This window comes from Sprattus sprattus (genome assembly GCF_963457725.1).
Source record: "Sprattus sprattus genome assembly, chromosome: 20".
NCBI lineage: Eukaryota > Metazoa > Chordata > Actinopteri > Clupeiformes > Clupeidae > Sprattus > Sprattus sprattus.
Window position 1 is genome coordinate 20,673,439 of NC_137918.1, and position 24,553 is coordinate 20,697,991.

Consider the following 24,553-nt stretch of genomic DNA (forward strand, 5'->3'; position numbering starts at 1 on the left):
CACACATGCTCATTGCTTTTGCCATTGGTTTAAGGGAGTTATGCAGAGCGCGCGTGTGTGTGTTTGTGTGTGTGTGCACGTGTGTGTGTGTTCTTTACCAAGCTCTCCAGCCTCTTTGCTACGATTGAAGCAAAGCGTCTTTCTCCTGCCAGCTCTGAGATGAGGAAAATGTACTCCGGAGCGGTCACCTGGTTGGAGCGGTGAGTGCGGCCTGCGCGTGCACACAGAGGAAGAGAGACGACACGCACTCAGAATTGACAAACCACAGCCGCCTACTACATCATCTGACTTGAGTGATCAGATGTTTAACCACCACACAAGAAACTCGTCACAAGACACACACTTCCACTACACATGTTCTGTGGTCAGGGATGCAAACGCATGTATGGTCAAAAAAAGAGAAGAGGTAATTGAAGTTGCCCCACGGCAAATATCCATATAATTACATTGCGCCCCTCCCCCCCTTAAAAGAAAACCTCTTCGGATCTGCACGATTCACACAAGTCACCCAAACTGACGTGAAAAAAGCGGGAGGCGCCAAAAAGCGCGCTGTTTGCATCCCTGGTGTGATGTGGTGCGGTGCGGTGCGGTGCGGTGCGGTGCGGTGTGGTGTGGTGCGGTGCGAGGCAAAACTGACCGAACTGCTGGATGGCCCGGTCCGCACTCCAAGGAAGCTCCAGGGTCATGTGGACCCTCCTGCACTGGTTCTGCACACGCTTGTCAGCCTGCAGGGAGATGCCTGAGCTGGCTGCCTCGGAGATGATGGCTACCAGCTGAGACAAACAGAAGGGCCATCAATGGATTATCACACAGAAGGACCACAGCAAGCAGATGGCAGATATAAGGGAAAAGGACACAGCATAAAATAGTCAAGTAACATTGAAAACAAAAAGAGGTTAAAGGACTGTAAAATATAGGACATAAAAGTCAAGTTATTAAAAAGAGTGTCCAAGCAGGTAGTAGATCTAACATTAAAAGGGGGACTACCCCCATGATTCTGGACCCATGACACTAAAAGCTCGACCACCCTTGGATTTAAAATAAGGTAAAACCAAAAAAAAGGTCCTTGGAGAACCCTAATGTCCTTGATGGAGGTAAAGGGTCAGAAGATCAGAAATGTAGGGGTAATAGTTTGGTAGAAAATTTAAATCACATTTGCTCTACATTTCCTGTGCAATTTTCATGATGAATTCCAGTGTACCAAAACAAGTGACACACAGCTCAGAGGGATGTTGTGAGGGGCTTTGATGATGTCAGCACAAACCTTTTCTTTGCACATGAAGCGCTCCTTCTCTCTCATATTGACGTGATCAATGGTGAGGCCTTGCTCTGCACGTGATTCGTAGCGCACACTGTCATCAGGCCGACGAACCACCCGACCCTTACGCCCAGTCATCTACACACACACACACACACGCACACACACACACACACACACACACACACACACACACACACACACACACACACACACACACACACATTAATACAAGCAATAAGGAAACACCCCTATTGTTTTGTTTGCTTTTAATATGGTATGTGCTGGCAAAGGACAAATGATTCACGGGGACAGGCCTCAAAGGCTTTAGGAACAAGTTCAAAACAGGAATTGATTCCTGAGGGCATCTCATGTTGGCTCTGATCTATGCATATTCAGTCTGATGCGCTTCCCCTTTTCACCAGGAACTTCTCCAGTGATGCGCAGAAAAACAGGTTTACAAAACTTACAGTTAGTCACCCTTACCCTCGACAGCCTCTACCCTACACTTCTTATATATGGAATTGGACTATACCAATGCTCGCCTATTATTACAAATGTAACATTTCAGATCAGGCTTCACCTCAGCCACCACCTCAGGTCCTCCGAAGCGGTCAATCAGCTCATCCAAGGTGTTGAGGGGCAGGTCCTTTCCAAGTGCAGAGATCTTGCTCAGCAGATTCTGTTTCAGTTCCTCTAGTTTGGCTACGGGGCAAAAGGGAGAGTGTGTGAGTAAAGCAGGTCAGTGGAGGAGACGGCCTATTGCAGTCAGCCAGCTCAGCGTCTGCGGTTTTTAACCTTGCTCATTCATTCTCTCGTCATTTTACTGAGCAAAAGGCCAGACAAACAGCCTGTCCAATTCAAAAAGACCAGGTGGATAACATTAATTAGGGGTGGCCAAAGAGGCAAGGATGGAGAATGGTGGGGGGTACGAGGTCTTGAGGCCTTCACCTGTGTGACCGTTGATGTGGTTGACGAAGATGACATCATCGTTGTCCAGTGGGGACCCGGGGGAAGAGTTGGAGTCGCTGTCCATTCCATCAGACTCACAGCTGCTGCTGTCACTTATGCTGATCACCTCCCCTACCCCTACCACGTCTTTACTGTGGTGCTTTGGGTACTTAGGGGGCCTCCCACGTGGTTTCCCTACAAAAAAAGCACACAGGCAGCAAACGTTGGCTATTTCTCGGTTTTCACAGGCAGCAAACGTTGGCTATTTCTCGGTTTTGGTCAACTTTTCAGATGTATTTCACGCATTCAGAAAGGCACTTAAGTACATGTATGGAAAACACAAATGACTGTCCGCATGGGTAAATACAGTGTAATTTCTAGCCAGCCCAGGGCGGGGCTGGGGCTGTAGGGCCGTGTGGCGCAGGGCTTACGTTTCCTCTTGTTCCCGGCAGGCTTGTCTCTCTTGGGCTTCTCCAAGGGGAAGTGCTTCTGCACCAGTGAGTGGAACACACCCCTGTTGGAAAACAAGAGCCCAATTTAGCTTCACCTCATTTACAGTGGGGTAGAATTACACGCCTGCCACACCACACTGTGGTCCGGCTCAAGCTGCGGCCACACCAAAAAAAAGGGCTGTGCTCTCGAGGAGGCAAAATGTTATTCATTTTCAGAAGAACCCTGTGATTTTCTGCTGAGGGAAGCTTCACAAGCACACATCAGGGTGCGTTTGTGTGTGTGTGTGCGTGTGTGTGTGTGTGTGTGTGTGTGTGATGCTAAAAAGCAGAGCAGTGGAATTCATCCTCATCATCAACACTCATACAAACTCACAGATGTACTGATTGTATAGCAGGACTGGGTAACTCAGAGGTAATCTGGTGAGTAGTAGTAGCTGTAGCAGCAGGGCTCTACAGGGCATAGGCTTAGGGGAAACACTCACTCAGCGGCGGAAACAAAGCGGTCCAAATGCCCATCGTTCTCGTCCAACACCTCTCTGGTCCGGGCCTCACCCGTGGACTGCAGACCAATCACAATGCACTGTAGACGGACAGAGAAGACGGGTCAGGATGATAAAGTTGAGACAAGGCAAAGGTCATATTATAGAAACCACAGATGTGTCACTAAAGACTTTTACATCTGTAAAGATTTAGTGACACCACCCATTCATACGAATGCAGGACATGCAGAGTCAAATGCAAATGCAAAGACTAGACTGACCTTGCCCTGTTCCAACTCCCTCTTGGCCAGCTCCACTAGCCGGCGCACTTTGGCTGAGATGCAGAGGTATTTGAAGAAGCGCTGGTGCGAGGACCAGAACTGGCCCCACAGTGACTTCCTGGACACCAGACCCAGTGTGTCGGCGGCCCTCAGGAACAAGGCCAAGGCCTCCGCCCACTGCACAACAGAGGAGAGAAGAGAACAGGGACTCAGACACTTGGCCAGTGACAGGAGGGAGGGGAGCCATAAACACCATCAGATTGCACAAAACATTTAGATAGATAGATAAACACATTATTAATCCTGTAGGGAATTTCTGGTACCTTGCAGCTCTCTCATATTTACAATAAAAAACAATATGTACAGACAATATGATGCAATACAAAAAACAATACGATTCAGCTATGTACAGTGTAGGATGTAGGGTGTTTAGTGCATAGTTAAAGTTTAAGTTTAATGGCAGCTGGGACAAAGGGGCTCCTATGTCGCTCAGTCCGTGAACGTAGCGTGTTGAGCCGCCCACTACGGAGGCTGCTGGACTGTCCTGCCAGAACATGGTGGGTGGGGGGGGGGGGTGGTTTTCATTTACACCCAATAGTCACACATTCCAATGCTAATAGGGGCTTTTTTTTAGGCCAAAAGGGCTCTCCATCATCTCTCAGGAAGCAGAATCATTATTCACTAATCATTAGTCCCTCCATTTTTTTCACGATTCCCCAATGAGTTCCGCGCAAATTCAGCAATTTACGGCATACATTATTTACCAGATACATGCTGAATAAAGTAACAGAAAATTAGATGTTGTAAGAAATTAAAGTAGCTTGTGTGAGAACCTGAGATTCCTGGTAAAGCAACTGCTGGCAATCTTATTATGGCAACAAAGGAAAGGTGGCATTTCTCAGACACCTGTGGTCAGGAAGCAAACTGAGGCGTGAGTGACTGCAACCAATTATAGTATGTGAATGGGGGTAGGGCATTGAGAACCATCTAATTATCATACAGAACAACAAAAGGTTGCCAGACCTGTTTGCAGTAGAAGCCTAGCTCATTTACATTAACGAGGTTGTTTTCCCGACAATGACCGGCGTTCTATACATTATCCCGCTTATTATACGGTTACTACTAAAACAAATAAATTACTAAACACCGTGTGTCTTTTTACAATGTATTTGTTACTATACGTAGTGTTTAAATGGAGAGAAATAGTTCGCCAAAGACGTTGAACTTCAAAGACAGTTGAACATTCTTTAGAACACAGCTGCTCAACCGTCCGCTGAAACTCCATTGATAAGTTACCGTACTACTTGCGGAGTGCTACGAAAGACGTGAATTAGAGGCAAAAAGGCCACTTTCCTTGACAGCGGTCATTAACTGCATAGCAACGGTCAGTTATCGGAAAATAGTTGACCGCAGAACGTTGGGAAGCCCCATTCAAGTGAATGGAGCATTCTACAGCATTAAGAAGAGCCGTGTAATAACAGTATATATGCTAGAGTTGGAGATGCTTGTGGTTCAGATCTGCATCATCAAATCCAGATTATGTTCCACATGCTTCGCTACTGCACTTTACTGGAATAAACACAGATTGCTCAATCAACCACTAGACAAACATTCATCTTCCTACACTGTCAAATCAAATTACAATTTATTTACGCTTTTTCTGACTTCCTGAAGGTAGGTTTATGCAGACTATCTCAACCACTACCGCTGCTTACTGTCCCACTCAGTTGGTATGGAGTCAGTTAGGTTGGTATTAGACAAAACTAGATCTCTAACTGTTATCTCTTGTAAGTTAATTTAACATTATGTGTTGTATTGAGTTGTGACATTGTAAATAGTGTTCGAACATGTTATTAAACTTAAAAAATACTGTTGCGACTTCCACGATGGCATCTCAAAATAAATTAATTCAGCTGCCTATTAAAGGATAATTTCAGTGAGTAGAATAGGAATAGAAGAGGAACACAAGTAAGTAACCTAATTTTATTATGTTTTCTGTTTCAGTTTTTAAACAATAGTATAGGATTACTCATGATTAGAATATTCACAAAAATGTGTGGTTTTTGTGATTTTTAAACCAAGGTGTGACATTTCATTGTAATTGCAATAACATTCTAGTATGGATGAAATGAACATGTATGGTCAGTTCTGCAAGGACAGACTCAGGGTCAAGTGAGGTCAAGTGCCTCAGAGAGCAGCTCAGAGGGGAAGACCTTCAACACACCAGTCACCAGCACCCATCCACCTATTCAACATCCACCAGCACCCATCCACCTATTCCACATCCACCAGCACCCATCCACCTATTCCACATCCACCATCACCCATCCACCTATTCCACATCCACCATCACCCATCCACCTATTCCACATCCACCATCACCCATCCACCTATTCTACATCCACCTATTCCACATCCACCATCACCCATCCACCTATTCCACATCCACCAGCACCCATCCACCTATTCCACATCCACCATCACCCATCCACCTATTCCAGATCCACCATAACCCATCCACCTATTCCAATTCCACCATCACCCATCCACCTATTCCACATCCACCAGTCACACTCCTGTGTTTGGTGTCGGCGCAGGACTGAGAGAGCGACCCCTTACCAGTCGGGCTGCTTTGTTGTACATCAGCTTGAACTCGTTGTCCAGGGCGATCTCCTCGATGCGGAACGACACACCCGCGAAGCTCAGCTGCCGGGCAATGTACATGCCGCTGACCTTCATGTCCATGGCAACTATCTCCATGGCTCCCACACCCCTACCAAAAGGTAAACAAGGCCACGGTTAGGCGAACCTGGACAGTGCAGAATGGAAGTATGACGCAAGTGACAGCACATGGTGAGCTTTAAGTGACACTGAAGAAGGCTTTGAAGAGGAAAAACCTGCAGAACATGGCTGCACTTTATTTTGTCAGCCTCTTTTCTTCTTGTCAAATCTAAATGGAAATCTATGGAAGTTGTCATGGTAGAAACTAGACAGAGATACAATTACAGTGTTACTCTATGGACACTATTCAAATCACCAACATAAAATCACACCGTGTAAATATGTCAGTACGAAGGAGTGTCTCGAGTTCCTATGAATGGGTGCTTTGGCTCTTCTCAGATCGTGAAAAAATAAAGCAACTGGGCCGGAGAATAAAGTTTCAGGATTAACATATTTGTGTTCATTTCTGCTAATTTATTCCAAAGCACTCCAAGAACAGACACACTAAAACTGGAAACATACTCCATAGTGGTGGCTTTCAGTGCCTGGCCTTAGCCCATCTATAACAGCGAGGATATACAGGGAGGCAAGACCCAGACTGGAAACATTCTCCATAGTGGTGGCTTTCAGTGCCTGGCCTTAGCCCATCTATAACAGCGAGAATATACAGGACCAAGACTGTAAAACTGAGCTGAGATGGAAGCTGTCCTCAGCAGGACATCCAGCACTGATGCATGACCTGACCTTTTCTCAATGGCATGCAGGAAGTCTTCAAAGGTCTTGAAGGGTGTGCCCTCTCCCCAGATCCCCAGGCGGCTCATGTAGATCATGTTCTTTGGCTCCGAGGCACCTAAGCAGCCAGAGAGAAGGGGACTGTGAGGCAACACACTGGAAACAAACAGCTGTGATACTCTGGTATTTGACAATTGCAATAAAAAAGGGTTTCATTGTCTGGCTGAAGTAGAGATCTGCCTTCTATGTGCAGTGAATGACAACAGGAATGCAATATGACAGGAACAGTTTAACTGCATGCCACCAGTGCAACAGCAGGAGTGGATCTGATCCTGGACCCGTCCCCCAGAGGATGACCTACCTGTGGCACTGGCGTACACCACCCTCGCCTTGGGCAGCTTGCTCTGCAGGTCCAGTACGGCCTTGCCCATCTTAGTGGACGTCGCATTTTTGGCTTTGTGGCATTCATCAAACACAATCTGGTGCAGGTCATGGATTAAGGACCAAACGCTTTGTTGACAAATGGAACAGGACTGGCAGCCATCAAGATCTATTTACCTATTGTTTCCTTCAAAAATACATTCACTGATATGTCACTTTCCATCGATATATAACAAAGCTTAACAGACAATGGGTAATGAAAAAAAATGAGTCGTGGGTTTTAAAGCTAAACAGACAATGGGTAATAAGAAATAACGAGTCATGGGTTTTAAAATCTAAAAGCATTTTTTTCAGACAAACAAAGGTTGTAGCTCCAATACGTCCTGTGCTAAGGGCACAGCTGAAAAGGGATACGACTCCATCGAAGTTGGGTTTGCACCAGTCCAGGATCTGCTTGAGTCTGGTGCGGTGCTGCCCGCCTGCCTGACTCTCACCAATCAGAGCGGAGTACGTGGCGAACAGCACCCCCTCTGAGGTAGCGGTGTCTCCATACTTTATCTGTGGGGGGGGGGAGGGGGGAGAGACACACAGTCAGAGGAGAGAAGGACCATCTCCAAAAATATTCTTCCTGAGCATACAGTAGACATCGATGAGTAAAAGAGAGGAGTAAAAGAGAGGAGTAAGAGAGGAGCAAAAGAGAGGAGTAAAAAAGAGGAGCAAAAGAGAGGAGTAAAAGAGAGGAGCAAAAGAGAGGAGTAAAAGAGAGGAGTAAAAAAGAGGAGCAAAAGAGAGGAGTAAAAGAGAGGAGTAAAAGAGAGGAGTAAAAGAGAGGAGTAAAAGAGAGGAGTAAAAGAGAGGAGTAAAAGAGAGGAGCAAAAGAGAGGAGTAAAAGAGAGGAGTAAAAGAGAGGAGTAAAAGAGAGGAGCAAAAGAGAGGAGTAAAAGAGAGGAGTAAAACCTTGTTTAAAGCGTAGACAGGGATACTGGCAGCTTCAATGTCTTTGAGGTCTCTCTCCGCGTCATACTTCAGGTCATTGGAAACACTGAACCTATACACCACAATGACAAAAAGAAGCAAGAAAAAAAAAACCAGACCATTTTCCCATTAGTATCAAAACAGGGGTGGTGCATTGAGTTACATGTATATGTATAGATGATCTAAAACACACACAGACAAAACACAAACACTGACAGGACAGCATACAGGGCGAGGATAAACACGTTTTGCATAGAGAAGTGTTTTCTCACCAGAGGGCTCTCTTGCGGCCCTTCAGGTAGTTCTCCACGATGATGCCGGCCACTGTTCTCCCCTTTCCCACTCCTGCCCCGTCTCCAATCAGGAAGCCTGCTCGCTGTCCATTCTGAAGGATCACCTCGTGTTGCTGGATCACACAGAATTATACGTCACATATTACAGCTGCAGAGTATTCACACTGGTCAGCTGACTACTCCTTCTCACACAAATGTTATGAATCCCTCTTTATGGGAATAATAATAATAAACTTTATTTGTATAGCACCTTTCATACAAAACAATGCAGCTCAAAGTGCTTAACAGCAAATCATTACATGCACAAAGAAATGATTGTGAAAAATGATACACAAAAAAAATAGACATAAAATAAACATAAAAGCTTGGATAGAGTGCATAAAGATTTAAGATAAACAATATAATACATAAAATGCATAACATAAGATAGAAAATAAAACTAGTTAAAGGCTAAGGTGAAGAGTTTCTTTTAAAAAGTATTGAGTAGGCTGTACCTGGCAGGCATAGATGATGGCCTCCAACTGCAGTGCGGAGAGAAGGCCTGTGCTGATGACGTTCTCAGAGATGGAGAGGGTGTAGGTGATGTCGGGTGGGGGCACGCTGGACAGGGTGTTGGTCTCCACGACATAGTCCGGGTGGGAGATGCCAATCGTAGCTGTGCGTGGAGGACAGAAGAGGAGTGTTTCATTTTCAAAAACACAATTTCAGCTGAGGCTAGTCGGAACTGCTTTAAATCAGCTAAAATCAGTGACACCATGACCTGATGGACAAGAGACACCAATCTTCATTTGTCACTCACTCCCTTATCGATCTCTCAAACCTGCAGTCATATAAAAACCAGTCTGTGCCTATGGCCAACTGTTCTGTTGTGTGACAGCCCCTGTAACTGACGTAGCGTTCTTCACAGGCTCTGAAATTCCCCAACTTAATGACAATTATACAGGTCAAGTAAGTGACTTCACAAGTCAACGCAGCGAACTTAACTGAATCAACAACTGACCCCAACTAATGCAATTTTGGTCACACAAAGAGGAATCCATGTCTCTGTCAAGTCAATATAAATAGCCATATTTCATCTCTGTGCCCATGACTGAACATGTGGCACAGGTCACATGACCGATAGAGACACACTAAGGCAACCCAAAAAAATATGCTTCACACTGACAGAAGAGAGCAACACCGTGGTGGTCAGGCATGAAAATATCAAGTGCGACAAAAAAACGATACGAACTAAAATGCATTGGGTCTGGCTAAAAAATGAACATGAAACTTTACAATGATGGGGCCTATTTATAATTGGTTTGACTGCCACTCAATGACCACTCATTTCTCCAGTACCTGCTTATTCCACACCTTTCCATCTCTTCTCTTACTTCAAAACAAACTCCCAAATGAAATGGATACATCCATCTGTTGATTGCTGTAGAATAGACTACTTACAATTGTATAATGTAGCTGGGTTTCCATCCAGCTTATTTACACATTTGAAGCACATTTGTGAAAATTCAGATTGAGGAAATGCGAGTATATACACATGTTTCATAATGAGATTTGATGCGAATATTAAACCCAGTTAATCCAGCGTCCTCTACCAAATTAATTTATTTTCAACAAGATTTCCTGTGATTGTTAGGTATGTCCAGTTCAACTGTTCAAAATTTGACTTAAAAGGTTGGTTGTATTACTTATTTATGAATATTTATGTTTACTTAGTCTTAGAAAATGTTTTGTCTTATCTGTTGTGCCTGTGCACCTTTATATGTTTCACCGTGGGGGAGTGGGAAACGTCCAATCGATTCCTTTGTATGTCTTGACATATTAAAGGCACCCAGTGCAACTTTATGTAAACATTCAATGGAAAATAAACATTCAATTTCTAGTCTTTTTAACACGTAGTAAGTTTCAATAACTCCATACCATTACATATCGACATTCAAGGAGCAAAGATGAGACGTCGTTGTGTGGTGAGAACTGATAGAAAATCGTAAACAACAACAATCGCCGGTGGGGAGAAGCCATTTTTCCATTGACTGGAAGCCTGCTTTATTTATTGTAGGTTACAAAAAATAAAGAAAATGGCGGCGATTGTTGTTGTTATCGATTTTCTATCAGTTCTCACCACACAACGACGTCTCATCTTTACTGCTTGAATGTCGGTATGTAATGGTATGGAGTTATTGAAACTTACTACGTGTAAAAAAGACTAGAAATTGAATGTTTCTTTTTAAGCCTCGAAAGTTGCACTGGGTGCCTTTAAGTTATTGACAATAAAGCTACTCTGACTTTGACTTTTAAAAGGTTTCAAAGAGTAGACCTTACATTTGGATGGTTTGTATTCAGCATACGTGTCCACATGACCCAGCTCTTCTGTTTCTTCTTCGTCTGCCTCCTCTTCTTCCTCTGGAGGTGCTGGAGCTTGAGCAGCCGGCTAGAGAGAGAGAGAGAGAGAGAGAGATGAAGAAAGAGAGGAAGTAAAAAATGAAGAGAACAGTCAGCTGATGTGTCCCATCACAAACTGCCTGCATTGAACTGCACCGGAAAAACGCTGAAACTAATCCATTAGTCATTGGACCACACTGATGCAAATGAAAATGAACACGATAAGTGCAGGGTGTGTGGTGAAGAGTAGCACAGAGGATGAGAACAGAGGAGCATGGATGAGAATAGAAGAAGGATGAAGCTAATCATGAACAGAGAAGGAGAGGTACGAGGTTAGCCTGGAGCTACCTGGTATCCTCCCAGTGGTGGGGTGTTGGTGATGGCTGACGGGTCATCCAGACCACCCATGTCATGAGCTCTGCTCAGGCTCTGCCAATGGTGGAAGAACTATGTCAACAAACAGCTGGACACTGACATACATCTAAATGAAGGTGACCATGGTGATGGAGTGTCTATTTAATTCACAAGCATACATCGCAGCAATGCAGCTCATTCAAAAAGACGATGTCTAGATCTTATTCTAGATCACTTAATAGAACAAATGTACACATTGCATGTTTTATATGATGGATTTAGAAAAAATAGCAATGCTTTGATATAACTAAAGGTGTAACGTAAGGCAGTGTGTAGGGACGGGTACGATGACACATTCAAACCGCTCACTACAACTATGCCACTAAACATTTTGTCCTTTCACTAAATGTTTGTTTAATGTTGAAGAATAGCCCCAGCTCTGAGGCTAACCCCTCCTACTGCATACTTTTGAAGGACTGCAAAGAGTGGGCAAGGGGCGCCAGTGCTGAGGGTTTACTGGACTGAGAGTCTTTGCATTTCATGATGTAGTCGGTACCAACAGGTCGAATCTTTGTCAGCGTTGGCCTTCAATGATTTTAACTAGTAGATGGCATGCCGAGTCAGTCATTTTTAACCCATGAAATGACAATTTATATTAAATAAGAACACCAGCATTGATGTGTTTCACCACAGTTCAGTCATATAATTTAGTATACTGAAAAACAACAATAGTTGTTACAGATTTGCTAATGACTTCGATTCTACCATGCGCACTAGGGATGCAACGGTTTTCGGTATTTTAGCGAACCGTTCGGTTCGCCCTGTTCGGTTCGGTTGACCCAGGTGAACCGCGATATTACGGTATGGGTGACATTATACTTTTAATTTAATATGTGGCTATAATGAATGCACGCATGTATTGGGCGATAGCATGACTGCTTGGGACCCAGGGGATGAGTTCTGCGCTCCACAACCATGCAACAACCAATCAGAATTGTACTGACTTTCCCAATAGCCAATCAGCGCTCTGAATGCAGACGCTGGAGATCCATGTGAGAAGAAACAAAACTTTCCCTGTTGCAGCACGATCATGGTGAGTCAACACGAAACGGAGAAAAGAAAATTTGAAGAGGCACCGTCATCTTACAAATCAGCTGTATGGGAACATTTTTGGTTCAGTGTGGAGTATGATGACAAAGGGAAAAAGATCGTCAGCAAGCAAAGCACGGTGTGCAAGCACTGCTTTCCTACGATCGCCTACTCCACAGGTACATCCAACATGTTGAGCCACTTGCCCCGTCATCACCCGGCTGTAACTCTAAGTGGAGCAGCACGGTTTGTCGCCGAAAACACAACCATCCATTGCTGCAGCATTTCAGCAACAATATGCTTATAATTCCGAAAAACACAAGGCAATAACCAACTCAATGGACGTCTTCAAAGGGAAAGACATGCAGCCCTATTCAGTAGTTTTAGGCACGGGATTCCGTCACATGATAAAGACCATTGACATTGATCCTCGTTTTAATATCCCCTCCCGCACGCATTTCAGCAGCAAAATAATTCCAGAACTGTACGAAGTGACTAGGAGAGAGAAGGTTTGTTCTGTTGTTCTTTAAGGGTGTATTTATAACAGTTAAGTATTTTCTAGGGTTTAAGTGTGTGAATGACAATGTTTGTTGTTTGAGTTTATTGAATAATGTCAATGTTTACATTTCACATTACTTTACAGTATACTGCACTTTACTATATTTAATATTGCCTGTTTTTGACAGAAGGCCAGAATAGTGTTCCTTGTTTAAAATACATTTTGTGATTTTACTTAATATGTGCCCTTTTTACATTTAATTGCATCTTGCATTGTCTCTGCAAGTGTGAGTAGAAGCACCTTGTTGACTTGAAATAGAAAAGACAAATATAACCTAATGCGTGTTAGCGGCAGGATAATATTGATATATCGAAACCGAACCGTAACCGTGGCCCAAAAACCGTGATACAAACCGAACCGTGGCCACACTGTACCGTTGCATCCCTAATGCGCACTACTGTCTCTGTTTTGAGGTAACGACAGTGAGAGTACAATTGAGTGTGAGTGTGTGTGTGTGTGTGTGTGTGTGTGTGTGTGTGTGTGTGCGCATGTTACCTCTCTCTGACTGAGGCCTGATGTGTTGATGTTTCCCCAGGGCGCCATGGCGGTGGAGGTGTGTGCCACGCTGTCTGCGCCGTAGTCTGACAGCGAGTCGCGAGGAGAGGAGAACAGGGAGTTGTTAGAGAGTTCATCAATGAGTTCCTGCGAGACACAGAAAGGGAAAAAGAAAAATTAGTGGAGCAGAAGCTTAACTAAAATTCAACAGTTCAGCTCACAGTGGCGAATATTTATCATCTACATACAATCCCACTAGAAAATGAGCAATAAGGCTATATGTAGTGGGAATCCTGGGAGGTGTATTTTACAGAAGATAACTAAACACAGACATATGGGTACTAGTCCAGGCAAAATAGCGTTTTACGACAGACTAATTGTAAAATATTTTTTTTCAGCATAGATCATTTCTATGAGGTGTCCAGAACAACATACTAAAAGTCCTAAGAATTCTATTTTTGGCTGTTAAATGGGCTATTTTGCCTGGACTATACTGGAAACCTGGAATGCTGGGGTCCCCTCTGATGCTACTCCACAATGACATGTAATTAATGATGATTGGGGGCTATTCAGTCCACCAGAGGCATATATCCCCACTGTGACTGGACACAAGGCTGTATAGCATTACTCTAATTGCATAATACCTGCAGAGCATGATGGATGTGAATAAGGCCAGGCCATTCAATCCCATGATTCCCAATGTATTCACAATGTATTCACAATGTGAAGAGTGTGAGTGTGTGTGTGTGTGTGTGTGTGTGTGTTTGTGTGTGTGTGTGAGTGAGAGAGAGAGAGGGAGCGGGAGCGAGAGAGACTGAGTGAGTTAAGTGTATTACTTCAAAATGTGGCTTCTGGCCAAGCTGGTTTTTACAAGTCTACACAGCCATTTTATCACTCAATTTCATCTCCCTTGGAAAACTGATATGTTCCCTTTCTGAGTGAACATGTGATGCGGAACACTATGAATTGCACGGGAAGCATCGGATGAGAGAGGAGCAAACATTAAACTGCACAACTGTATTTATGACTGGGTCTAAAAGGCTGGTTAGAACACAAAAGGTCATAGATACTGAAAGTCAGTAATTATTTCAAATAACTACCAGCACAGTACAATCGGTCTCATCTTTCTCAGAGACAAGTGACAACAATATACTGCACTGACAAAATCACAGGCCAAGCTATATGGAGATCACATATAGGGCAATATCTGAGCAGGCAAAAGTGCGAACATACTTCCAATTACTTGACAGTAGATCCCTGACTATCTGGAGGAAGCAGCCTACAGCTAGTGTTAAGTCTGTGAAACGCCAGACAATGAACTTGTTCTAGCCCCTTGTTCCCCTGAGTTGACTGAGGCAGGCATGTACAGACTGACATCTACGCAAGGGGCTGTCTTCAAATTCAGGTACAAAGCTCCAAGGCCACATTCCTTCACCATTCCAGGCTTTGTAGACTGCATGCTGTTTTCCACAGCACCACAGATTTCATCTAAGCTCTGAGGGCTCTCCGAGAAAGCTTTAGTTTCATCCAGATCATCATCAAAAACCATGGGCTTTTTCAGCAAAGATTAGCATACAGCTAGTGCGGTTCAATGAAACAAAATGGCAACCTCCCTCCACCTATCCTGAACAAAAGGAACCGACCATGTAAATTAAGAGTTATAGGCAAGAGGTCTGGTGATGAGTTTAAAAATAATAAAATCATAAACTAGGACATTTCATTTTTTTTTATATTGCTTATATTATTTTGTTATGTGGTTATTGCTAATACCGCATAGCTCCAAGCAATGAGAGAGGAACTCTAGTCTGGGCTTCTCCTGTCCTGTAGCCACCATGATTGAATAGCGCATTAGATGGGTCTGCTTGGGAGAGATAAGAGTCTCTACAGCTTTGACATCAAGCTTGCCCTAAAAAAATAAATTAAAAAAACCCTCAAAACCGAAACATTCTAATGCCATCTCCAGAGAATAGGATGCATTTGGTGCGGCAGAAACCTGCGTTTCCCCCATGAGTCATTTCATATTAGCTACACACTCTAATCTCTCATTTGCAGTGACGCGACCAAGAGACTGGTGGCATTTAATGCCTTTCTCTCTGAGGAATATACAGCCGCCATTCCTCCTGCTTCCACAGTAAGCATTTTAAACTGCGCTTCTCACAGCACACACACTGCACACAGAATACAGGCCATACCTGTCAACTTGCCTCAAGCTATAGTGCACGTTTCTGAATAATTTACCAGTGAAACCTTGAGAAGAGGTTCTTTGTTTAACTTATTGTCAGCAGAATAGGAAAGCACTTCATCATACTGGAAAATGTCCCATCTATTTGGTTGGTCAGCAATGAGGGGAGGTTGGAGTAGACACCCGAAAGAGCTGTTAACTGCCAAATGCCCAGTGACACCAAATCTCACTGGCCAGAGCAAGAAAGTGTGCCAAGGAAGCGCTGTACCAGAAGCAACACTGTACCAGACGCAACACTGTACCAGACGCAACACTGTACAAGACGCAACACTGTACAAGACGCAACACTGTCCCAGAAGCAACACTGTCCCAGAAGCAACACTGTACCAGACGCAACACTGTAGCAGAAGCACTGTACCAGACGCAACACTGTAGCAGACGCAACACTGTAGCAGAAGCAACACTGTAGCAGAAGCAACACTGTACCAGACGCAACACTGTCCCAGAAGCAACACTGTACCAGAAGCAACACTGTACCAGAAGCAACACTGTACAAGACGCAACACTGTACCAGACGCAACACTGTACCAGACGCAACACTGTACCAGACGCAACACTGTACCAGACGCAACACTGTACCAGAAGCACTGTACCAGAAGCAACACTGTACCAGAAGCAACACTGTACCAGAAGCAACACTGTAGCAGACGCAACACTGTAGCAGAAGCAACACTGTACCAGACGCAACACTGTACCAGACGCAACACTGCACCAGACGCAACACTGCACCAGACGCAACACTGTACCAGACGCAACACTGTACCAGACGCAACACTGTAGCAGACGCAACACTGTAGCAGACGCAACACTGTAGCAGACGCAACACTGTAGCAGACGCAACACTGTCCCAGACGCAACACTGTACCAGACGCAACACTGTCCCAGAAGCAACACTGCACCAGACGCAACACTGCACCAGACGCAACACTGTAGCAGACGCAACACTGTAGCAGACGCACTGTAGCAGACGCATTATAAAGTCAGTACAGGGGTACTGTCTGCAACCTCCCACTGTGAGGAGTGGATATGGCATCAGGTTCTCCACTAGTGTCATCATGATAACTACATTTTTGTTTCAATACTTCACCTGGATGACATTTTGAGGAGACTTATTAGATATTTTACCAATAGGTTACGCTTACTGTAGGTTAATGTTACACTTTTTATTTTTTTTAAGAATCTAAATGCTGTCTTTATAAAGTATTAAACATTAAATGAGCAACGGCCATATCTCTCTGTATAAAATCATGTTTGAGACTTCACAATTTAGAAATGCATGTGTGTATTGGAAGCTGAGGCAGAGTTTAATTTCTCAAAATCAGCTCACCAATAAAGACAGTCTTGGGTTCACGGTGATCACAACAACTTGCAGATGATGTTAAAAGGCTTTACAAAGACATCAATCAATCCCGGGAGAAATAATGGGACGTCAAAGAAGCAAGGGCTTACTCTGATATCAATAAAGTAATCTGAAGATCCCCCTCCCCCTTGCGTTTCACAAAGACAGACAGGAGTCTTGTGTTTTGTATTCACATTGGATCTATTGCAGATAATTATCATTAATGTTGCTATGTCACCACGAGAATAGAGTAATGGTTCCACCATTTTGCTCAATTCCCCCAAAACACGGTTACAGGACAATAGTAATGACAACTTTAATGGGCGACACTTTCCACCCTACGCAAATATGTAGGATATGTAGGAATATGTATACTACTACTACAGAGAGGCTTTCTTGCCAAAATATCTCGATATTCCACTTCAGGCCCGCTCGCTATCATAAAGTTCAGGTGTTGCTGAAGCTGCTTCCATCTCTTAACTTCTAGTCTCTGAACAAAAAAGTGGTCCGTCTCGATTCACTTCACGCCTGCTGCGGCTCATGTTACAAACTCAGTCAGGGTTGTTTCCCGCGAAGTCCCACACAACTAGCACAATGTCACCGCTGTCAGACAGAACAAATAGCCACTGTCATAATAAAATAATCGATTTTTTTTCTCTTAAAATGTTGGTATCATACCGTTTTCAAAACTAGTTTTTTTTGTATCGGAATACCGTGCAACACTATTCTCGACTGACCATTCCGCGAATGCAGCTCACAAAGCCCAGACACTCCGGGGAGGGACATTCTGTACTTATGAAATTAACAAATGCAGCAAACAATCCAGGTCAAAGTGAACAAACTCACAAAAAAAAAAGGACAAAAAAAAAGACTGTTGCAATCCCGAGGAGGGAGGAGTGGGTGAGGACGCACAACAAGCAGCACAGACAGATCCTGCCAGTGTGTTTGTGACACAGAATGATCCAATGCTTCCTGAGAGGCCTCGGTGTGAGCGGTGCGAGCGCTCGCTCTCGGGACGGAGCCCCTAAGGCTGCCCACAGGGAATCCTCCCACTTCCTCCTCGCACAGGAGACGCACTGACACAAAGAATCATTCACTGGGTTTAGTTTTATGTTTTAAACAAATAAGGTTAAAAATAAGAGGGGGGTGGTGTAACTAATCACTAGCAAAAGTACTGGATAGCGCAAGCAGACGTCAGTCTCCAGGTTAGACCACTGTGTCGGTTTTAGTGTTAATATGATGACACTAGGCAAGATGCTCATGCCGTACTTGGGACAAGCCGACCGGGGAACCATGTTAAGACACCAGATTACACAAAGACCCCTATACCCCTCACCCAAAGGATTAGCAAGACCTCTACAAAGCACACAGAGAGGAGGTGCTTGCCCTTTGGCTGCCAGTGGAGCGCAACAGGCAACACAGTGTCTGATCATTCGGAATTTGAACACAACTCAAAACAAATCAGACTTCACAGATCGAATACTGTAGTAGGTTACAATAGGTTCCCAAGTTAACAACACATTGGCATTTTTAACAGCCCTTCACTAAGAGATGGAGGAAGTTATATCCACCAAATCTCTCTCTAGTCACTCACACACACACACACACACACACACACACACACACACAAATACAATCTCTCTCTGTGTGGGTCCTCTGTCCGTCTAAATACAGGAACACGCCTTTACAGGTCTGTGCCCTCAACAGCTCAATCTTAATGCAATCTACACCTGTACATAATAATTGTATATAATAATTTATTGATAAATTACTAAATGTGGCTTCTACAGATGTCCAGCCCTTATTTTCACTCAATCACCTTACATATTTAATATGAAAATCAGGCCAACAATTCATCTCCACACTAGAAAAACTACACAGGAGGACACATGCATATGCCTCTCAAAACCTCATGAAATTGTACAAAGAAGGCTATGCCTACAAAGGGTTTGTGATCAACTTGTCGTTGCTCAGCGTGTGCAATTGGATAGAAAATGAAACAACAGTGTTTAAGTTTACTTTAAATGAACTGGTAGTGTGTTAAGTCACAGAACCCCACATTAATCAACACATTTGAGGAGACTTCCTCCATCTCCTTCCATTCCAGTCCTACCTGAGGAAAGTCATTCCTGGTCAGGTCCGTGAAGTCATCATGGAAGGGTGTTGAGTTGAACACGTCCATTGGCGTCACAGACGTAGAGGATGAATTGAACTGCCTGGTGAACACAGGAAAGACCCGGTTTAGCTCACTGCTAGGAAGGTGAGAGGTTATTCATAGTGGCTTCCACATGCAACTGACCAACTTAAGGTTTATATCTCCTTCAATTCAATTTGATTTATATAGCACCCAAACAATAGAATTGTCTCAAGGCGCTTTAAAGCCCAGTGCCTGCACCGCGTTAGAGCAAGCACAATGACAACAGGGGTAAGAAACTAAAAATCCCTGTCCATCAGGAAGAAACCTTAAGCAGAACCGCAGCACATGCATACTATGATACAAGATCACAAAATTATAGAATACGGACGGCTTTTTCATTAAAATGTCGTAATTCACGCAATCTGTTTTGTTTCAGTGTGGTGTGTGCATATAGTGGAATTTGCCTGAGATTTTAGATTCGGTTATCACCAAGGTATTTCGTGGATATCCATTAGCCTGGATTTCGAGTTTGCTATTGTAATAGCCAGGGTCCTCTCTTGGAGGTCCTTCAAGCCCAATTAAAATTCTCCAAATACATACACCTCACCATCCAGAATATGCAGATGCATAATGGTGCCTAAACATTTAGACATTCTGGAATTACAATGAATGGGTACCATGGGTACCGATATTCAGATTTTTAAAGCTTGTTGATATGAAGGCGACAAGCCCTGACTGCAGGCAACAGATGACTATGCCAACACCATTCTCCCAAGAACAATTTCAAACTGCATAAAGGTCACAAAATGAACTGGGAGAGATGCAAAGTCAGTTGTAGTTGTTGCAAGGTTACACTCCCATTGTAACAGACAGGTTTTTATTTTTCCTTTGAGAGACCCAGCTCCGTAGCGAACCCAGTCTGAACTACACTGCCAACATATGGGTGGTAGAAACCCATGAGTCAACAGAGGCCCTGGTAAAAGATCCCGGGACCAGGAAGCCAGAGCATACTGAGACCAAGTTACTCACAAAGAGATACAAATCTTTTCTTCACTTAAAGTTGATGCAGAGATGCTATATTTCCCCAAACCACGTGGATAACATTTTCATCCTACTAAAAGTGTATAAAGCAAAGCCACTGATGGAGTGTACAGTTTTCACCAAGGCCTCCTCCCGAACACACTTAATCCAACTCATCTGTTTTCTTCTATTAGGGCACTGACTTTTAAAATTGATATGACTCAATACGACATGTTGTCTTTGAAAAATATCCAGATGAAAATTCCAGTTGCATCTCATTTGAAAACTGATTCAAAAGGCCAACTATTTTAAAACATATGCATTTCTACTAGAACAAGTTATAGGTCTTCCTTCTTACTGAATACCTTTTCATAAACAAACAGGTTAAGTGAAGCTTCTACATATGTTTATCTATCTATCTCTCCCTTCCTCCCTCCCTCCCTCCCTCACTCACACCTCATATACATAGGCAGTGGTACAAGTAAAGGAACAAGCAAGTATTATCAGATTGCAACAGGCTCCTCCAAGACACAGACAAGGACTTCCCAGACATGTCAGCAGTATACATTGGATTCAATGATCCCTTAACATCCCCACATCATCCCGGCTTAAACTCATACAAAGTGAATCACGATTCCTCAACCTCTGCTTTAAATCTGGATCAAGTAGGTAGATCTTTCATAGATGATAGGCTTACCTCTCAGATTGCATAGGGAACTGCTGACTGTAGGCAGTCTGCTGGGACAATCCCCAAGAGTTTGAGGGAAAGATCTGACTCTGAAAGAGAAGGAAACCATAAGTTACAAAAAGAAAGACAAATAGATCATGTTCTCCAAATATAAAAGACCAAGACTAATGTGTAAATTTAACACCAGATACTGAGGAACAACCATCGCCATATTTACAAAAAAATTAAAAATTTGCTCTAACCTGGCATAGGCAAAACAATTACCTACATTTAGTGAACTGCTTTCCACATCATGTAAAGGCGAATGGTTACAACAACTAACCACCCTACCAACCACTACTGAATAAACCCCACACCCGGCATGTGCTTGTCTGAATATCCACCTGAATTAAGACAATACTTCTATTCTTCGTTCATTCATACTGGCTCAATATTGCCATGTGACGCTGTTACCTCCAGCTGCCACAATAATTTGAGATAAGTATGAATCAACAGAGTGCAACATATACCAACATTCCCATTTGTCCACATAAGTTGCAAGACAAGTGCCTAGTTTTCCCTGTGTTAACCCAAGGTGAGGAGCCATAACGTGTCATTACCACAGCTGTTCATACAGTGGGTGGAGAGTATCTGCAGGGCATATGAAAAGAGGCGCAGAGAAGATACGGAGACATGTTGGACAGACTCTATTTTCATTCCATAATGGTTTGTGCTCACAGAGGACAGTGAATTTATACTAACATAAGTCTTTTTCAGACACACTCCCTAGAACAGTCTGCATTATGTACAAATGATCTAATTAGACTAAGTCCATGTCTGTTTCATATCAGCATCACTACCAAGATGCTGGCTGCACTGTAATGGTATCTCTGAGATCTACGAAGTCTGTCGAGGCTCTGTGTAGTGGGGTTCTGGAAGAGAGACTGACAGATAAGACCCCTCAGTGTGTGTGACACAGTCTTTCTGCCAATGCTTGAGTCATACCTCCATGGAGGACGCCAGAGGAGAGCTGGGTGCGCCATATTCAGGGCTGTCCAGAGACTCTTCTGGGAGCAGGTAGTCCTCTGCATCCATGGCAACAGATGTGGTGAGAATGTGCATCAGGTTCAGGGCTGGTACATAGTGACAGAGCCAACCAATGTGTCAAACTGCACTCCCCCCTGACATCATTCTCCATCCATCTCCTGGAGAAAAAAAAGAAGGGGGCAAATTAAATGTTAGATTTCCTCAGATAAGTGACGAGAGTCAGACAATTAAAGAAACCACCACTGTGATAACCATGGCGTTTACCTACAGTGTACATGGCATCACATCAGGTCAGATCAAAAGACACATTCCAAATAAGCCATGATGGCAACTTGGAGTATTTGTCTCGTATTTTTAATGAGCTCCCTACAGGGAATATCGCTTAAAGCGGATTAAAGTTAGCCAGCAGCCCAACAGATCACTGATACAGTACCTGGTCTATATTTCATTATAAGACACATATAATATCGATTTGTTGTGGTCGGCCATGCATATTAACAGGGATACGTTAACTTAAATGTGTTATATGAGCGTGCCTGGCGTTAATGTCCGCGAAAGGAAGCTACATTTGCTAAAAGCAACAAAGCCTGCTACGTTCACTGACGTTTCTCTTTTCAATTATAATGTTACCGTAAACGCTGGCTGAACTTGGAACACTTTGCCAATGTTGCCAACGAGTTTGTCTCGCAATAAGTACTTCTTGTTTTCACTTTTCTGGGAAACCGGATCTCTGACCATCAAAATGTCTCAGAGGAGCTAGTAATTAAACTAACGTAGCCTGACTAGCTGGGGCTAGTTGCTCAGCTTTAGCTTGCTACACTGTTATATCAGGTAGCTGGCTAGCTTGTGATTAAACCGGCTATGAGAGTAGCCACCTTCAGCTAGATACCCATTTCACAGGCTAGTAATATAGCGTAATATTTAAAAAATGTTTTCGAAGACATCCCTAATACAATTAATACAACTCTATGACCAACAATTTGAACGGATTGCAAATACTGTTTCAAAACAGTGACTTAGTCGACTCCTTAATGATGTAGCTAGCTGGGCCAAACCCTTTTGTCTGACCAGATAGCCTACTTAGCTTACGTTAGCACTCCAGGCTATCCGCAGGGAGCGAGTTTAAGCTATCGCTTGATAGCTAACGCTGGCTAGATTGCTAGCTTTCTATATTCACTCGAGGTTATACTGTTGCTTAGTAAATGTATTTTACATTAACCAATGCACTTACCGATTTTATATGTCTGTCGTTCACGTATATTTAGTCTCCTGGAAATAAGCCTACCTTAATCAAATTCGAACGAACATAAACAGAGACCCTAATCCATGGCTTTCCGTAGCTACCAGCGTCTACTTCAGGAAGATATAAAGCAGGAAGCGACCGTGATGTCACGTTAGACGCTCGTACAGATACGGCGAAGCCGGTGGTGCAAGACCTGCAACGAAATGGCTCTCAGTGGACTTACTATTACTTGTAAAACATCGTCAAAAAAAATCCACGGTACACCTTAGATCTGTGTCTCCTGAAAAATATTCTGCCGAAGAAAGCACATACGTCTGTCTCTATAGGTATGCCCTGTAAGTAGCCTAATGGTTCTTTGTGGGTAAAGTCTCACAGCACAACTATCCTTATTGTGAAAAGGAATCCCCCAACATTTCAGTTGTTTAGTCATAGGGAACGTGAGCTTGGATTAGACCGTCGTGGGGCAGGGAGCCTATGTGTTTATTAATGCCATCATCTATTATGTATACTTTTGTCCAAAGACTGTTTAGCATCAATATGCTCCAGAGACGCAGTTTGCATGAACTGATGTGGTCATGTGTTGGCATGGAGTGTGGGTGATTAAGACATCTTTAAAACCATGACAAAGATTGGATAATTGGATTGGATTGTTAATGGCAGTTGAAAGACAAAGTTATGATTTATGGATAACAAAAATTGATTTATGGCTACAAAAATAAATAAAAACGTTGTTACTGATGCAAATAATGAGCAGCAATTAATTGCAATGTCAAAATAGTCCTTTTGTTGCCCACAAAACAGTATAGGAAGTAATTGTAGGCCTACATACCAAGTCAATTTCGTTTGTATAGCCGAGACATGGTTATAGTTATAGTAAGACAATCTGTAATATGTAGAAATGATCTGTGGTAAATTATATTAATTCACATAGCCAATTAACTTTATCTAGTTTTGTGGCACAGATGAATGGTCTGATATTGATCAGTGATCTGCCATCACAAAACCATCAGTTTTACTCTGTTATTAATATGTCACACAGAGATATACAAACCCCTGAATGGCTCAATGTCAGTCCAACTATGAACTATTGTCTTCATCTGGTGCGCAGAGGCCAGTTATCAGTGGTAAGCAGTTGTGTTTTGTGGCCGTGATAAAGTACCCTTTACAAATGTAGTAGGCTGATCTTTGCCACCACCAAAATATGCACCCTTGGCTGAAACTGAAGAATGTTGTTCACCCAGCCAGGTATTTAGGGGTAATTAATAGACCTTTTGACATTCAGTGGATAATTGGTGTGTCCATCCTTTAATGGAGAAGGAATAACTGTCAAGATCTCCTTGTGATTCCAAGAACATGGTCTCAGAGACAAACTGATATAAATAATATTACGAGATGGGTTCTATGGTTTGTTCGACTAACATTCACATCAAACTAAGTCCTTTTTCATTTTCCATACAGT

General features: G+C 43.3%; 1 protein-coding gene across 1 annotated transcript in view; it reads right to left on the reverse strand.

Moving 5' to 3' along the window:
• LOC308381472 (protein strawberry notch homolog 2-like) overlaps positions 1 to 23,198 on the reverse strand; it is a 31,080-nt gene extending 7,882 nt beyond the window's left edge. The window contains exons 1-21 of the mRNA XM_080859044.1: positions 23,083 to 23,198; positions 21,810 to 22,009; positions 20,835 to 20,914; positions 19,094 to 19,196; positions 13,400 to 13,546; positions 10,843 to 10,951; positions 9,018 to 9,178; positions 8,503 to 8,636; positions 8,213 to 8,303; positions 7,670 to 7,813; positions 7,236 to 7,353; positions 6,887 to 6,992; positions 6,041 to 6,194; positions 3,422 to 3,598; positions 3,144 to 3,241; positions 2,641 to 2,723; positions 2,210 to 2,404; positions 1,842 to 1,963; positions 1,265 to 1,396; positions 638 to 773; positions 99 to 211 (exon numbers count right to left, since the gene is read on the reverse strand). Coding sequence (XP_080715170.1) covers positions 99 to 211; positions 638 to 773; positions 1,265 to 1,396; positions 1,842 to 1,963; positions 2,210 to 2,404; positions 2,641 to 2,723; positions 3,144 to 3,241; positions 3,422 to 3,598; positions 6,041 to 6,194; positions 6,887 to 6,992; positions 7,236 to 7,353; positions 7,670 to 7,813; positions 8,213 to 8,303; positions 8,503 to 8,636; positions 9,018 to 9,178; positions 10,843 to 10,951; positions 13,400 to 13,546; positions 19,094 to 19,196; positions 20,835 to 20,914; positions 21,810 to 21,926 — 2,520 coding nt within the window. The 5' untranslated portion in view covers positions 21,927 to 22,009; positions 23,083 to 23,198. The remainder of the gene's footprint in view (positions 1 to 98; positions 212 to 637; positions 774 to 1,264; positions 1,397 to 1,841; positions 1,964 to 2,209; positions 2,405 to 2,640; positions 2,724 to 3,143; positions 3,242 to 3,421; positions 3,599 to 6,040; positions 6,195 to 6,886; positions 6,993 to 7,235; positions 7,354 to 7,669; positions 7,814 to 8,212; positions 8,304 to 8,502; positions 8,637 to 9,017; positions 9,179 to 10,842; positions 10,952 to 13,399; positions 13,547 to 19,093; positions 19,197 to 20,834; positions 20,915 to 21,809; positions 22,010 to 23,082) is intronic.
• Positions 23,199 to 24,553: the final 1,355 nt, after the last annotated feature.